The following is a 15,397-nucleotide window of genomic DNA, read 5'->3' as shown; positions in this document are numbered from 1 at the left end:
TCTCTCTCTCTCTATATATATATATATATATATATATATATATGTGTGTGTGTGTGTGTGTGTGTGTGTACCTGTGTGTCTGTGTACATGATACACATATTGTACTGTTTCAGAGGTGTAAAGGCAGCCCCCTGCCATGACCTACCTACTCATTCTGGACATCTGGGACAAGCTGGCCATTGTGGCAGTGGCCATGCTCTTCCTCTTCCTCGTCCTCGTCGTCGTCGTCTGTATCGTCAGCCCCCACTGCTGGCTCAACCAATTCTGTCCCTGCAGCGATGTGGATGACTTGCGTGAGTCGCTGTTACACTTTGTAGGAAAATAGCATTTATTCAGAGCAGCAGAAGAGAAGACGATAGCAAAAACATCATCTCATGTCAATATTGATAGTAGTAGTATTTTACTATATTATGTATTTATTTGTTGTTTTTTTCTTTACTTATTGTTTATGAATGTTATTTGATACAAATGATAATTATGGTTCATCAGCCGTCATGTTAAAATCGAAGTGCAGCGTTGTGAGCACAGTATAAGCTTTAAGTTTGTTGATGTTCTTTTGTCTTCTGTTGAACAATTAAAGATTATTTAAACCAAAAACAGTATCATCTTCATCGCCATCGTCAACAACAGCAACAACAAAACAACAACAAAAAAGCATCGTCATCATGACAGTCAAACGCAACAACGAGGACGACAACAAATGCACCACCGTCATCATCAACAAGAATAACAACAACAAAAACAGACAAATGAAACACAAGAAACAGCTCAATGAACAATAACATTGACGACAACAAAAACAGCACCATCATCATCAACAACACCATCATTATATTGTATGTTTATTGTTGTTTATTATGTTTATGTTTTTGTTGTAGAAGTAGTAGTGTTAGTAGTAGTATTTTTTTAATTTTCTGTCTGGAAGTGTGACTATGTATTTTACTGTCAAATCGACTTGTGCCAGGAACAACGCTTTTGCTGCCGCTGTCTCCTTTTCAATCATTCTTTCTTTTTACACAGGCGAGCCCATTCTTTCTCTGCGAGGAATTAGCTCTCTCTCTGTGTGTGTGTGTGTGTGTGTGTGTGTGTGTGTGTGTGTGTGTGTGTGTGTGTGTGTGTGTGTGTGTGTGTGTGATAAAAAAAATATCGTGTATGTTTTACAATCCAAGCGAATTTTTGCTAGGGATGGGGAGCAAGGGGGAGGGGGAAGTGGCGGGGAGGGGCAACCCTGTCGTAGCAGTGGGTCCTCCACTTGATCTTCTTTCCTTTCTTTTTTTTTTCTTTAACACACAGGCAAACCCCCGCCAGCCTACGGGGCGATAGAATACGGATCGGACGTGGAGCTCCATTCGGTGAAGCAGCCTCTTCACCCGGACCACCACAGACCACCAGGGTACTGGCCAAACCTCCGCTCCATCAAAGAATCGGAAACGTCCGACGGAATGTCCGATCCGGGCTTCTCTGAGCGGATCGAGTTAAAGAGGGTAAAGGTTTGTTGATGGGTGGCGGTGGTGGCGGCGGTGGTGTTGAGGGTGGAGGGGTGGGAGGAAGGTTGAGGGGTGAAGGGGGTGTGGAGGGCAAGTGGGAGTAGGTGGAAGAGGGTTGGGGTTTGGGTGTTGGGGTTGGTTGGTGTTGTTTTCTTGATTGATGTTTGGTCTTGTTATGGTTGATATTGTTGTTGTTGTTGTTCTTGTTCTGCTTCTTCTTTGTGCTGTTGATTTTGTTGTTATTGTTTTTGTTGCAATTGTTGTTGTTCTTCTTCTTGTTACTGTTGATAGTGTTGTTATTGTTGTTGTTGCAGTTGTTTTTGTTGCTGCAGTTGTTGTTCTTCTTTTTCTTCTTAATATTGACTTTGTTGTTGTTGTTGTTTTTATTCTTGTTGTTCTTTTTCCTGTTCTTGTTCTTCTCTCTCCTCCTCCTCCTCGTCCTTCTTCTTCTTCTTACTGTTGACTTTGTTGTTGCAGTTGTTGTTCGTCTCCTGACCACCCGCCTTCTGATTCCAGCTCCTCCCTCTCCTCATTCTTTCATCTCCCCTCCTTCACCCTCTCTACTCCTCTTCTTTCCAAGATTGTTTTTATATGTGAGCAAGAAAGGGAGGGGGACTCGGTGTGTGTATGATTATGTGCACGTGCCTCTCTGTCTGTCTGTCTATCTTTATGTCTGTCTATCTGTCTTTCTGTCTCTGCCTCTGTCTGTCTGTGTCTCTCTGTTTCTCTGTCTCTTTCTCTCTCTGTGTGTCTTCATGTCTCTGTGTCTCTGTCTGTCCGTCTCTCTCTCTCTCTCTCTCTCTCTCTCTCTCTCTCTCTCTCTCTCTCTGTGTGTGTGTGTGGGTGATTTTGTGTTTTCTGCACTCCTCTCTGTGTTCATAACAGTCATCCCTGAATCATTCATTACACAGTATTCGTGCGCAAGACAAGGTACACCGATCTGTACAACAAAGTATCACACCGTCTGTGGACGGCACTGTGCACCCTCTGTGTTCAGGACGTGCATTTCCTTTCATCACATAATCGCGGTAGCATTTTATACAGCAAGTTCGTTTTCGTAAAACATTAACCTTATTATTCTACTGATAATATATCAGATTTCGTAACATTGTTATCTGACGCTTTCCAGCCATTCTCACTACCCCCACCCCCGAAAACGGAGTATGGCTGCTTACACGGTGGGGGAATAAACGGTCATACACCCAAAGGCCCACTCGTGTACATACGAGTGAACGTGGGAGTTGCAGCCCACGAACGAAGATCACTATCCCCGCACTGTCCCTGAAATTGATGTGCAGATGAACATAAATTGTTGTCTAGGTATAGGTTTCAACACAGAACTAAACACAAACAAACAAAATAATTTCAATTCTCACTTGCAGTCAGTGTGTTTCCTTTCCCGTTATCAGTGTGCACCTACATATTACGAATGCAGAAACACACATTCTAATTCGAAAGGTAAATACAGTAATACTAACTCACTCAAAATCGATACTTAGAAATGTACATACAATCATATTAGCATGCCCGAAATCGATGCGTAGGCAGTGGAACTAGACCAATATTGTGCATTTACCCACCATACTCTTTTCTTTTTTTTTTTTGTCTATCCTTCTCCGCTTTCTGAAGTTTGTTATGGGGAGGCTGAATAGGTGCGTCTGTATTGGGGAATAAATCATTGTGTGTGCTTCAACAGAAGGTGAGGGGCGATAAAATATGAAGGCGGTCTTTTCTTCTGCATCACGATGTATTTCTGTATCGATCTGTCTTCCGCTATCAATTCAATGTACTGGATTAGGATAAAAATAAAATATGGTAATTCAGAACAGCTGTTGCTGTTGCTGCGGCTGCGGCTGCTGTTGCTGCAATGTGTGTGTATGTTTTTTTGTTTGTTTGTTTGTTGTTGTTGTTGTTGTTGTTGTTGTGTGTGTGTGTGTGTGTGTGTGTGTGTGTGTGTGTGTGTGTGTGCCTGTCTGTCTGTCTGTGTGTCTGTGTGTGTGTGTCTGTCTCTGTGTGTGTGTGCGCGTGTGTCACTGTGCGCGTGCTTATGTGTGTCTCTCAGTGTATGTGCGTGTGTTGGATGTTTGTTCTTCGTCGTGTTGTATGGATAGGTATCGCCGATAATTCCCAGTTCTGGTTGTAGCGCTGTTCTGCTCTCTTGACTTAGAGGTGAAAGGCGGCCAGGTCACACAGGCGCCCGACCATGATGACGTAAGCTTAAGTTCGCTGCGCCGTATCGCGTCATACTTTTTCATAAGTACCGTGACGTGCGAAATGGCCGAGTGGTTAAAGTGTTTGACTTTCAATTTGAGGATCCCGGGTTCGAATCTCGGTAACGGCGCCTGGTGGGTAAAGGGTGGAATTTTTTCCGATCACCCAGGTCAACATATGTGTGCAGACCTGCTAGCGCCTGATCCCCCTTCGTGAGCATACGCAAGCAGAAGATCAAATACGCATGCTAAAGATTCTGTAATGCATGTCAGCATTCGGTGTGTTATGGAAACAAGAAAATATCCAACATGCACAGCCCCGAAAACGGAGTATGGCTGCCTAGATGGCGGGGTAAATAAACAAAACGGTCATACACGTAAAATGTTACATGTCTGAGTGTGTATGTGTGCGTGACGGAAACCTGACTGAATGACACAGGACACGAATTATGAGCCCCCAGTGGCAGCTGTCTGTCGGCTGTACTCAGGTAGGCAGCCAGCCTGTTGTGCAAATGACCCCGTGTTTGTAAAGCGTCTAGAGCTTCGTCTCCAACCGAGAGGATAAGCGCTTTTATAAGTATCCACATCATTTATCATTCATCACCTTCACGTCTCACCTGTGTGTGATATCAGTCGGCTCTACCCACGTAGGCAGCCTGTTGTGCAAATGACCATGTGTTTGTAAAGCACCAAGAGCTTCGTTTCCGACCAAGGATAGGCGCTTTCTCCTTCTTCTCCGTTAGTGGGCTACAACTCCCACATTCACTCGTACGTACACGAGTGGGATTTTACGTGTATGACCGTTTTTTACCCCCACCATGTAGGCAGCCATACTCCGTTTTCGGGGGTAGGCGCTTTATAAGTATCCACATCATTTATCATTTATCACCATCCGTCTCATCAGTGAATGATGCCCTGCTGTCCCTGACCGTGTGTGTGTGTGTGTTTGTTTGTGTGTGTGTGTATGTGCGTGCGCGCGCCTAGAGTTGACTTAACCAAGATTTTGCGCCTTCTAAATATTATGATTATTATTGGTAGTATTTTTATGTATTTATCTATTATTATTTTTTATTTCAATTCATTTCATTTTTTAAATATTTTATTTTATTTATCTGTTTATCTTTTTTTAATTTTTTTAAAATTATTTTTTTTATTATTATTATTATTATTATTATTATTATTATTATTATTATTCTCATTCTTTTTTTTTCTCAAGGTCTGACTAAGCGCGTTGGGTTACGCTGCTGGTCAGGCATCTGCTCGGCAGATGTGGTGTAGCGTATATGGATTTGACCAAAGGCAGTGACGCCTCCTTGAGCTACTGATACTGCTACTGTCCCTGACAGGCCAGCAAGTCCAAGCGCACGCCGTCAGTGAGGTCCAGCGACAGCAGCAGTTCTGGGTCCACTATCCACACCTTCCCCCTCAAGGATGCCACCTTGTCCTACACTCTGACCTTCGACATGGCAGAGGGCAAGCTGCACATCAAGGTCAAGCAGCTGGCCGGCGTCAGAGTGTCCGACCCGGACGGGGTCATGGCCCCTTATGTCAAGGTCAGAGGAGTTTTCGTGTGAGGTTTTTTTTCCCCTCTTTTTTTCACTTTTTACTTTTTTTTCTTTCCCCCCCCAAGCATTTCGGTACTAACAAACAAACAAACAAGCAAAATAAATAAATAAATAAATAAATAAAAACAATAAACCACACCATTGTATGACAAAATAAAGAGATCCGAATGTGTTGCTTTTGCAGGTCAAAGAACAATCCATCCAAAGGCTCTCATTTCAATGTTCAGTCACTCAGTCACAAAACACAAATCCAGTAAAATTGTTTTATGACGTAATCACACGACATAAAAAAAAAAAAAAAAGATAACATGTGTTACTGTATTTATTTTCACCCATGCATGGGAATATTTACACAGACTGTTTGAAGAGGAGAGTGTGGGGCGGATAATGGGGAAAGGGGGGCGGGGGGATGGGGGGGGGGTCAAGGTGGATGGGAGGGTTGGAGCCAGGTCGTGAGTTGGTTGATGGTATGGAAGTAGTCATAGAAAGAAGAGGTGGAGGAAGAAGAATAAAGAAAGAAGAAGGTATTAAATACTCACATGTTTCGGGTGCAGTTGTGCTCTGATGTTTCGATTCCGGCCGCGGGAGTACTTCAAGGGTTGTGGGTGTTTTCTTGATGGTTCAGGTGCGGGCGTACTTTTAATAGCAGAAGAAGAAGAAACGAAAGATGCTCGCATACTTCAATGTTTCAGCTGTGGGTATAATTATGTGGTTGTTGTTGTATGTTTTAGGTGCGGGTATACATCAGTGTTTCAGGTACGGGCGTGATTTTGACGTTTGAGGTACGGGTGTACTCTTGACGTTTGAGGTCCGGGAGTACTTTGGGCGTTTCAGATGTGGGTGCACTTTGGATGTTTTAGATACGGGCGTACTTTTGGTGTTTCAGATACTGGTGTACTTTTGATGTTTCAGGTGCGGGTGTACTCTTGACATTTCAGGCGTGGATGGTACTTTTGACGTTTCAGGGGCGGGTGCACTTTTGAAGTTGCAGGTGCGGATGTACTTTTGATGTTTCAAGCCTGGATGGTACATTTGACGTTTCAGGTGTGGATGTTGATTATGACGTTTCTGGTGCGCGTGTACTTTTGACTTTTAATATCCAGGTGTACACTTGACGTTTCAGGTGCGGGTGTACCGCAGCCCCAAGCAGTTCTGGTCCTTCAGGCACCGGTCGGGCCGCGAGCATTTGCTGAACAACCTCGACGTGGAAATGACCACCAAGATCCAGAGACGTGTGGACGACCCCTGCTTCAACGAGACTTTCACCGTGGAATGCGAACACAAGGTAAATGGTGCAGCAGCAGCAGAATCATCAGCATTGTCATCATCATCATCAGCAGCAGCAGCAGCAGAATTATCAGCATCGTTATCATCATCACCATCAGCAGCAGCAGAATCATCATCATCATCATCAGCAGCAGCAGCAGCAGCAGAATTATCAGCATCGTTATCATCATCACCATCAGCAGCAGCAGAATCATCATCATCATCATCAGCAGCAGCAGCAGCAGCAGCAGCAGCAGCAGAATTATCAGCATCGTTATCATCATCACCATCAGCAGCAGCAGAATCATCATCATCATCATCATCATCAGCAGCAGCAGCAGCAGAATCATCAGCATCATCATCATCATCATCAGCAGCAGCAGCAGCAGCAGCAGCAGCAGCAGAATCATCATCAGCAGCAGCAGCAGAATCATCAGCATCATCATCATCAGCAGCAGCAGAATCATCAGCATCATCATCATCATCAGCAGCAGAATCATCATCATCATCATCATCAGCAGCAGCAGCAGCAGCAGAATCATCAGCATCATCATCATCATCATCAGCAGCAGCAGCAGAATTATCAGCATCGTTATCATCATCACCATCAGCAGCAGCAGAATCATCATCATCATCATCATCAGCAGCAGCAGCAGCAGCAGCAGCGGAATTATCAGCATCGTTATTATCATCACCATCAGCAGCAGCAGAATCATCATCATCATCATCAGCAGCAGCAGAATCATCATCATCAGCAGCAGCAGCAGCAGCAGCAGAATCATCAGCATCATCATCAGCAGCAGCAGCAGCAGCAGCAGAATCATCATCAGCAGCAGCAGAATCATCAGCATCATCATCATCAGCAGCAGCAGCAGCAGTTGTGGTCACAACGAGAATGAAAATGATGATGGTGATGAATGAAGAAGACGGTGATGGTGACTAGTGATTATGACATTTCCTCACACACACACACACACACACACACACACACAGAGCGAGAGAGAGTCCGTCCTGTGTGTTTTGGCACGCACCCACATTTTTTTTTTCAATGACATCTTTTAATTGCTTGTTCATTCACTCATTTACACTTAATCGACCATAGTGTTAAATGTTGTTGTTTTTTTTTAAATTCCAGTGTTCTGCAACAGAATGTTGCAAAAAAAAAAAATCAAGCATATAAATGATTCAACTTTTTTTTTGTTCTGTGTACTAACACACATTTTCCTTATAAGGATTATATGGTTAATGACATTTGTTTATATGATTGCTTTTATTATACTCCATTGTTTTCATTCTAAATAGAATGTCATACAGATTAAGCTTGACAAGTATGTATCATGTATATGCCGTTCCTTTTCAGAAACATCTCTAACAACAGGACAGAAGTAAAAGAAATACTACGCGAAATCTTCGTCAGTCTTACAGATAGAGGTTGTTGCATGGTATTGTAACATTGTATTACTCTTTTTTGCATAACATGAATTATGTTCAGGATTAAAGAGGCTATGCCAGTCTTGAATAAAAGCTAATTTTTGTTTGCGCATTTCTTCTGTAATTGCTGCTGTGTGCACATCTCAAATGATCGGTATAAAGACGGGCCCGGCGTTTCCTGTTCTGAGGAAGTGTCTGGGGTTGTTCCAATGTAACTTTTATTTACATGTGTGCTAGGTGAATCGATAGCGTAAGCAGCATTGACTTCAAGTTGTATACCTTGTGAATGGAGAGAGTTACCACCCATTACTATTAATCATTTTGATCTCCTGGCCTCATTGTTTGTTAATTTTACATGCCATATTTCTCTGAGTGAAATTCGGGCTGCTGTAAGGAGAGCGGATCACTACAGTGCAGCACCACCCACATGTTTTCTGTTCTTGCAGGTGTGTTTGTTTTCCGATCAAAGTGGATTTTTTTCTGGAGAATTTTGCCAGGGACAAGTCTTTTGTTGCTATAGGGTTCTTTTTTTTACGTGCGCTAAGCGCATGCTACGCACGGTGCTTCAGTTTATCGTCTCATCCGAACGACTACCGTCGCGCCCAGACCACTTAAGATCAGCGCCAGGTGCATACTAGTAACACACGGTGTTTTAATTTATCGTCTCATCCGAATGACTGCCGTCCAGACAACCACTGAAGATCTTGTTAACTCTCTCCATACGAACGGCGAAAGAGACGACGTTAACAGCGTTTCACCCCAATTACCACCATCAAAATATTACAAACGGAAGGCTCTAAAACTGAAGAGGTGAATGTTGACAAAGAATACCACAATTCTGACGACGGAAGCTAAAGGTTGTGTCATTCAGACACCCACTGGACATCCGAGGGGTCTGTGTAGAGGAGAAGAGAGGGCTGGCCGTACTGAGTGAGTTAAAGGGGGAGAACATTCTGGAGAGTGTAGGATTCGGGTCCGTGCCCCTCGTAATTCTCTCGCTTCCAAGGCGGACGAATGGCCACGAAAACACGAGCACCTGTTATCTTCAACTCCGTCTCATTTCGTGCAGTTAACGCTTTCTCCGCCAGTCAGTTAAGAGTGCAAAATTTCCTTGTGCTATAAACACAAAAAAGATGGTGTTTAAGAATAGCTGGGGATTCCCCCTGCGATGTTTAGAAAATATGGCATGTCCTACCACCGAACATAAAAAGCAAAACGTTCGTGGATAACAGACCGATGATTTTGTCACCTTTTAGTGGCATGGGTCTTCTACCTAGCTGGTGCATAGGTGCAAGTTTGGCGGTGAAATGGGTTAAACAATCTGTTTTGTTGTCTGCCCCAACAGAACCTGGCCAATCTGTGTCTGCGGTTCCTGGTGTGCGACTTTGACCGCTACCAGCGGCACGTGGTGGTGGGGGAGGTGGTGAGGGAGGTGGGCAAGGTCCAGTGGCCCCCCGAGATGGAGCTGGACTTTTGCCAGCATCTGCAGCAACCTGTGGAGGTGAGGGGGGTGGGGTGTAGGTGTGTGTGTGTGGGGGGGGGGGGGGTTGGAGGCGGGGGGGAGGATGGAGTGGGGGTGTAGGTTTTATGCCTGTGTGTGTGTGTGTGTGTGTGTGTGTGTGCGTGCGCGGTGGGGGTGTGGTTTTATGTATATGCGTGTGTGTGTGGGGGGGGGAGGCGGTGGTGGTGTGGGGTTATGTTAGTGTGTGTGTGTGGGGGTGGTGTGTGTGTGTGTGTGTGTGTGTGTGTGTGTGTGTGTGTGTGTGTGTGTGTGTGTGTGTGTGTGTGTTTGTGTATATTTCTTATTGTAGTCTGTGTGGGCGGGGGTATTTGAGGGAGTGTGCGTGTTTTTTGTTTGTTTTTTGGATGGGTGTTTCTTTATTTTCTTTCTACCTCATATTCTTATGCTGCTCTCTTCCTGTTCCTTTCACATTGCATGTGTTGTGTTAGTCTGTCTGTACATAGTACACGGAATTCAAACTTTTTTTTAGTCTTTCTTTGAACAGTTTGGACCAAACCATAATGAGTCACGTTCATGTAGCCCTTGACAGGCGCACTAGCCAAATCGTTAAAGCGTTGGACTTTCAATCTGAGGGTCCCGGGTTCGAATCTCGGTGACGACGCCTTGTGGGTAAAGGGTGGAGATTTTTCCGATCTCCCGGTTCAACACATGTGCAGACCTGCTTGTGTCTGAACCCTCTTCATGTGTATACGCACGCAGAGGATCAAATACGCACGTTAAAGATCCTGTAATGCATGTCAGCGTCTGAGTGTGTATGTGTGCGTGCCTGAAATCTGATTGAATGGCACAGGAAACGAATGATGAGCGCCCAGTGGCAGCCGTCAGTGGGATTTACCCAGGTAGGCTTCCTATTGTGCAAATGACTCCGTGTTTGTAAAGCGCTTAGAGCTTGGTCTCCGACCGAGAATAGGCTCTACATAAGTACCCATATCAATCAATCAAGCAGTCAGCAATCAAGCAATCAGTCAAACCCTTAGTAGGCCTATTATTTGCATCCAATTATGTCATCATTGGGGTGATCTGGATCCCAAACCGCAATGCGACACTTTGACGTCTTCCTTCAGGAGGACCTGGGACAACTGCACGTGGGCCTGATGTATCTGCCCACCTCTGAGAAACTGAACCTGTTGGTGATGTCAGCCGAGGGGCTCAAAGTGGTGGAGACTCAGAAGCACCCCGCGGGTAAGTATTCAGGGTGGGGGTCACTCCGGTAGCTCTGTTAATGTTTGTAGATCAGCTGTGTTTTCTTCCGAGTAATGTCTGTTACATGTCCGTGTGTGTGTGTGTGTGTGTGTGTGTGTGTGTGTGTGTGTGAGAGAGAGAGAGAGAGACCTACATTGGTTGGGGGGAGGTGTCAGTTGAGGTGTGTGTGCGTGTGGTTTGTGCGTGACTGTCCCACGCACTTCTAACGCACACACACACACACACACACACACACACACACACACACACACACACATACACACCACACACACACACACACACGCATACACCATACACACGCACCCCCCCCCCACACACACACACACACTCATGTATGCACAACAGCTGTGACCACCACCACAACACACCCTGAAGTAAAAAGAAGAAGAAGAAAATAGACCAGTGGATGACTCAGAAAACACACGAGTGTTGCTGCCGCCTGTCGCTTCATCGATTCACGGACTGCACGTTCCACGATCGCCGAGTCTCCAAAATACTGGAGCGGTCGCCCAGTCGCCCCAACGCGGCCGACTAGAAAGCGAGTGTCCTCCGGTTCGAGTCCCTTCTGTCTCTGAGGAGGAAGGTGGCAGAATGGTTAAGACGCTCAGCTGCCAGTGTAGAGAGTCCGTGAGGGTGTAGTTTCGAATCCCGTTCCCTCGCCTTTCCCCCCATGTTTGACTGGAAAATCAAACTGGGTGTCTGGTCATTCGGATGAGACGATAGACCGAGGTCCATTGTGCAGCACGCACTTTGCGCACTGAGAAAGAACCCATGGCAACGAAGAGTGATGTCTCTGGCCAAATTCTGTTGAAGAAATCCACTCCGATAGGTACACAAATATGTTAGCATGCACTAAAGCCTGACTAAGCGCGTTGGGTTATGCTACTGATCAGGCATCTGCCTAGCAGATGTGGTGTAGGGTATACGGATTTGTCCGAACACAGTGACGCCTCCTTGAGAAACTGAAACTGAAACTCTTCTCTGGACCTTGAGTAGGGGTCTGGGTGCTACTGATTTCGAATGAGACCAAAAACCGAGGTCTCGTGTGCAGCATGCTCTTTGCTCACCTTAAAGAACCCCAACGCAGTATCAAAAGGGTTGTTTCTGGCGAAAATCCTATTTGATAAGGAAATAAATCCACTTGAGGGAAGAAAAAAAAAAGAGAAAGAGAAAGAACAAAAAATCAGTGATGTAACACTATGGCAACGCGCGCTATCCAGCAAGCCGAGCTTTAAACAGAAACAGAAATCAGTTGTGATAAAAATTTTAAAAAATTAAAAAAAGAAGAAGAAAGAAACACAATTCAATACAATGCAATGCAATGCATGCAAGACAAGACAATAAAATACAATACAGTCACAACACTGTATAGTTCGGAATTGCACGTATGCTTATTTGGTTCAGTAAGAATAGACGATACCAGACAAAAAGAATTATAAAAGTGAGCAGATAGACAGACAGACAGGCAGACAGACAGGAAGACAGACGATACAGGCAGGTAGCGACGTAGTGGATTATGAAGGTGTAAATGGATGTGTGTGTGTGCGTTTGTCTTTCGGTTTTCGTGTGTGTGTGTGTGTGTGTGTGTGTGAAGTATTTGGGAATTGCATTTTCAACAAAATTAAGTTTAAACTATGCGTGCGAAGAATCTTGTAGGAAAGCAAAGAAAGGTGTAATTGAACTACTGAAATCATTTAAAAAAGAAAAAAAACTTAACTCGATTGATTATCATCTATTTTCGGGATTGTTTTATACACAAATTGAACCTATACTTACGTATGCAGCTGAAGTTTGGGATCTAAAGGCAAACTCATAAATGGAGAAAGTGCACACATATGCAGTAAAACTTTTTTCTGAATGTACCGATTCACTCACCCAGTACTGTATTATATGGGGAAACGGGCAAATATCCTTTGTATATAAAAACCTTTGTGAAATGCATAAAATATTGGTTGAAATTATTGAAGCTTCCGCAATCACGTTTGTGCAAACAGGCTTATGATATGATGTTATTACAAATGGAATTAGGTAAAGAAAACTGGGCTTATTATGTTAAAAAGATTCTGTCTGAACATGGTTTTGGAATTGTGTGGATGTCTAAGGAAGTGGGAAATGAGCAGCAGTTTATTTCGGAATTTAAAGATAGACTTATTTGTTATGTTAAACAAAATTGACATTCTGATATGGAAACTAAAGAAACAATATAGTTATTTTTCATTCAAAAGTGTATTTCAAACGGAAACATTCCTGACAGTCATCACAGAAGAGTGGAAAAGAATAAACTTTGCAATATTTCGACAAAGAACACTTGGAGTTAATGCAAATAAAAGATGGTTTCAGCACGGGACATTCACAGAATCACCATACCCTTTGTGCGCTTCTAGTATGGATGATGAAAAACATTACTTGTTTCAATGTAAATCATTCGATAGGGTAAGAGATAAGTGTGTGGGTTTTTTTTCAATCTGGTGTATCTAAAAGGCACGACATTGTTTCTGCTTTGTCGTCTGATGATGATGATGATGATGATGAGAGGGAGGGAGAGAGAGAGAGAGAGAGAGAGAGAGAGAGAGTGTGTGTGTGTGTGTGTGTGTGTGTGCAGTTGCGTAGTCTATACCTCGCGTATGCGAAAACACATGCATGTTTGACTTTGTTGCAAGAGAGACTGTTCCAATGGTTTAGCTCTGTCGCTTATTTTCCTGCTTGTTGTAATATTAACTTTATACAGGGTTTTATGCGCCATTCAAGCTTTTACGATGAATTATTCTGATTCATCATTTTTTCTACAGCATTGGGAATTTACGTTGGGTGACTAAGCGTCGCATATGTTCTGAACTGCTCTCCCTCTCTCCCTCTCTCTCTCTCTCTCTGTCTCTCTGTCTCCCTGTCTGTCTGTCTGTCTCTCTCTTTCTCTGTTTCTCTCTGTCTCTCTCTCTCGTGTGGAAGGAGGCCCGGGTGTGTGTGTGTGTGTGTGTGGGGGGGGGGGGGGGGGGGGGGGGGGGGGGGGGGGGGTGTTGAGTGCTTGTTTAATTAAATGTGTCTTGTCACAGAATGGAAATATAGAAGTCAGTTGCAAACTGCCAAGACATAATGACAGAACAGCAAGATTGATGCAAGGGATTGAAAACACTGGTGGCTATTTTGCTGGTGACGTGAGTTCTTTCGCTTGCGTTAAGCTGTGTGTGTGTGTGTGTGTGTGTGTGTGTGGGTGTGCGTGTGTGTGTGTGTGTGTGTGTGTGTGTGTGTGTGTGTGTGTGTGTGTGTGTGTGAACGTGCCGTTTTACAGTGCAATGCTTCTTTCGTCGACTACTTCTTAACAAATTAACGATCAAACAAATACTCAGCTAAAAAAACAAGCTAGAAAAAGACAGTCAGAAAGACACAGAGAGAGATAACGATAACAATGTTTTATTCAACAAGAACAAGGCCCAGTCTGAAGGGGAGATCACATGTTTCTTGTGGATACATTAAGAAGCGTGTCTTAGATCACCACTCTAAATTAATTTTAGTTGATTTATGACATGACCGCGTCCAACTGTCCTCTCTCTCTCTCTCTCTCTCTCTCTCTCTCTCTCTCTCTGTGTGTGTGTGTGTGTGTGTGTGTGTGTGTGTGTGTGTGTGTGTGTGTGTGTGTGTGTGACGTCCATGCTATCATGTTCGTCGTCAGTGAATGATATATGAATTAATGAATGAATACATGTAACTAAATCGATTATTAGCAAAGACACCCTTACTTTCATGCTCGTCATAAGTGAATGATGAATGAATAGATGAATGCGCGCGCGTATGTATGTGTGTGTGTGTGTGCGCGTGCGTGCGTGCGTGTGTATGTGTGTGTGTGTCAGTGTGTGTACGTGTGTGTGTGTGTGTGTGTACGTGTGTGTGTGTGTGTGTGTGTGTGTGTGAAATTACCAACAGGTTTTTACCCCCATCCATACTAGAGACTAGTGTCTGTGCACTATCGTAAGGTGCAAAGCCCCTTCCCCCACCCCCCGCACACCCAAAAAAGAACAAAAACAGCAACAACAAATGTGAACGTACCAATTACCCGTACCCCAGTATCTGTTTCCCGTATAAATCACTCTGTATGTCTGTCTGTCGGCAGAATGCTTCATCAAAATCACGCTGATGCACGACGGGCGGCCCATGAAGAAGACCAAGACGGCCTCGCACCCCAATGAGGTCAGCCCCAGCTTCAACGAGTCCTTCACCTTCGACGTGCCCACGGACCAACTGGAGAAGGTCTACTTCACGCTGTCGGCGCTGCACGTGGACCAGGACGGGAAGCGGCACCTGATTGGTCGCTGCTACATCGGCCTCAACTTTGACCCGGAGGCGCGCGAGCAGTGGGCCGAGATGGTGCAGAGCCCGCGCAAACAGGTCACCTGCTGGCACCGGCTTCAGTGTTAGAAGGGGTGGGGTGTGGGGGGTAGGTGTGTGTGTGTGTGGGGAGGGGGTTGGAGGGAGGGTGGGTGGGGGTGAGGGACGCCCCTACGGCCGTCATATTGGTCATCGGCGATTGATAAATGAATATAAATGAATGAATGAATGCATGAGTGAGTGAGTGAGTGAGATAGCAAAGACGTATAATACTATCATGCACGTCATCAGTCAGTGAATGATAAATGAACGAATGAATGGGATGCATGACTGAGTGAGTAAACGAATAAGTTACTGGGAAAGACGTGCATATTGTCATGTTCATCATCATTG

At 44.6% G+C, this 15,397-nt stretch overlaps 1 protein-coding gene across 3 annotated transcripts in view; it reads left to right on the top strand.

Annotated features, from left to right (window-relative positions):
• The window catches only part of LOC143287415 (synaptotagmin-1-like), a 32,272-nt gene extending 17,178 nt beyond the window's left edge, over positions 1-15,094 (top strand). For 2 of the 3 annotated variants that reach the window (XM_076595395.1, XM_076595396.1), the window contains exons 2-8: positions 114-293; positions 1,294-1,490; positions 5,044-5,250; positions 6,386-6,547; positions 9,305-9,460; positions 10,546-10,663; positions 14,790-15,094. In XM_076595395.1, coding sequence (XP_076451510.1) covers positions 137-293; positions 1,294-1,490; positions 5,044-5,250; positions 6,386-6,547; positions 9,305-9,460; positions 10,546-10,663; positions 14,790-15,094 — 1,302 coding nt within the window. In that variant the 5' untranslated portion in view covers positions 114-136. The remainder of the gene's footprint in view (positions 1-113; positions 294-1,293; positions 1,491-5,043; positions 5,251-6,385; positions 6,548-9,304; positions 9,461-10,545; positions 10,664-14,789) is intronic. The other variant, XM_076595398.1, reaches the window with a different exon arrangement.
• Positions 15,095-15,397: the final 303 nt, after the last annotated feature.

Source organism: Babylonia areolata, chromosome 11 (assembly GCF_041734735.1).
Source record: "Babylonia areolata isolate BAREFJ2019XMU chromosome 11, ASM4173473v1, whole genome shotgun sequence".
Lineage (NCBI taxonomy): Eukaryota > Metazoa > Mollusca > Gastropoda > Neogastropoda > Buccinidae > Babylonia > Babylonia areolata.
This window is presented reverse-complemented; position numbering and strand designations above follow the sequence as displayed.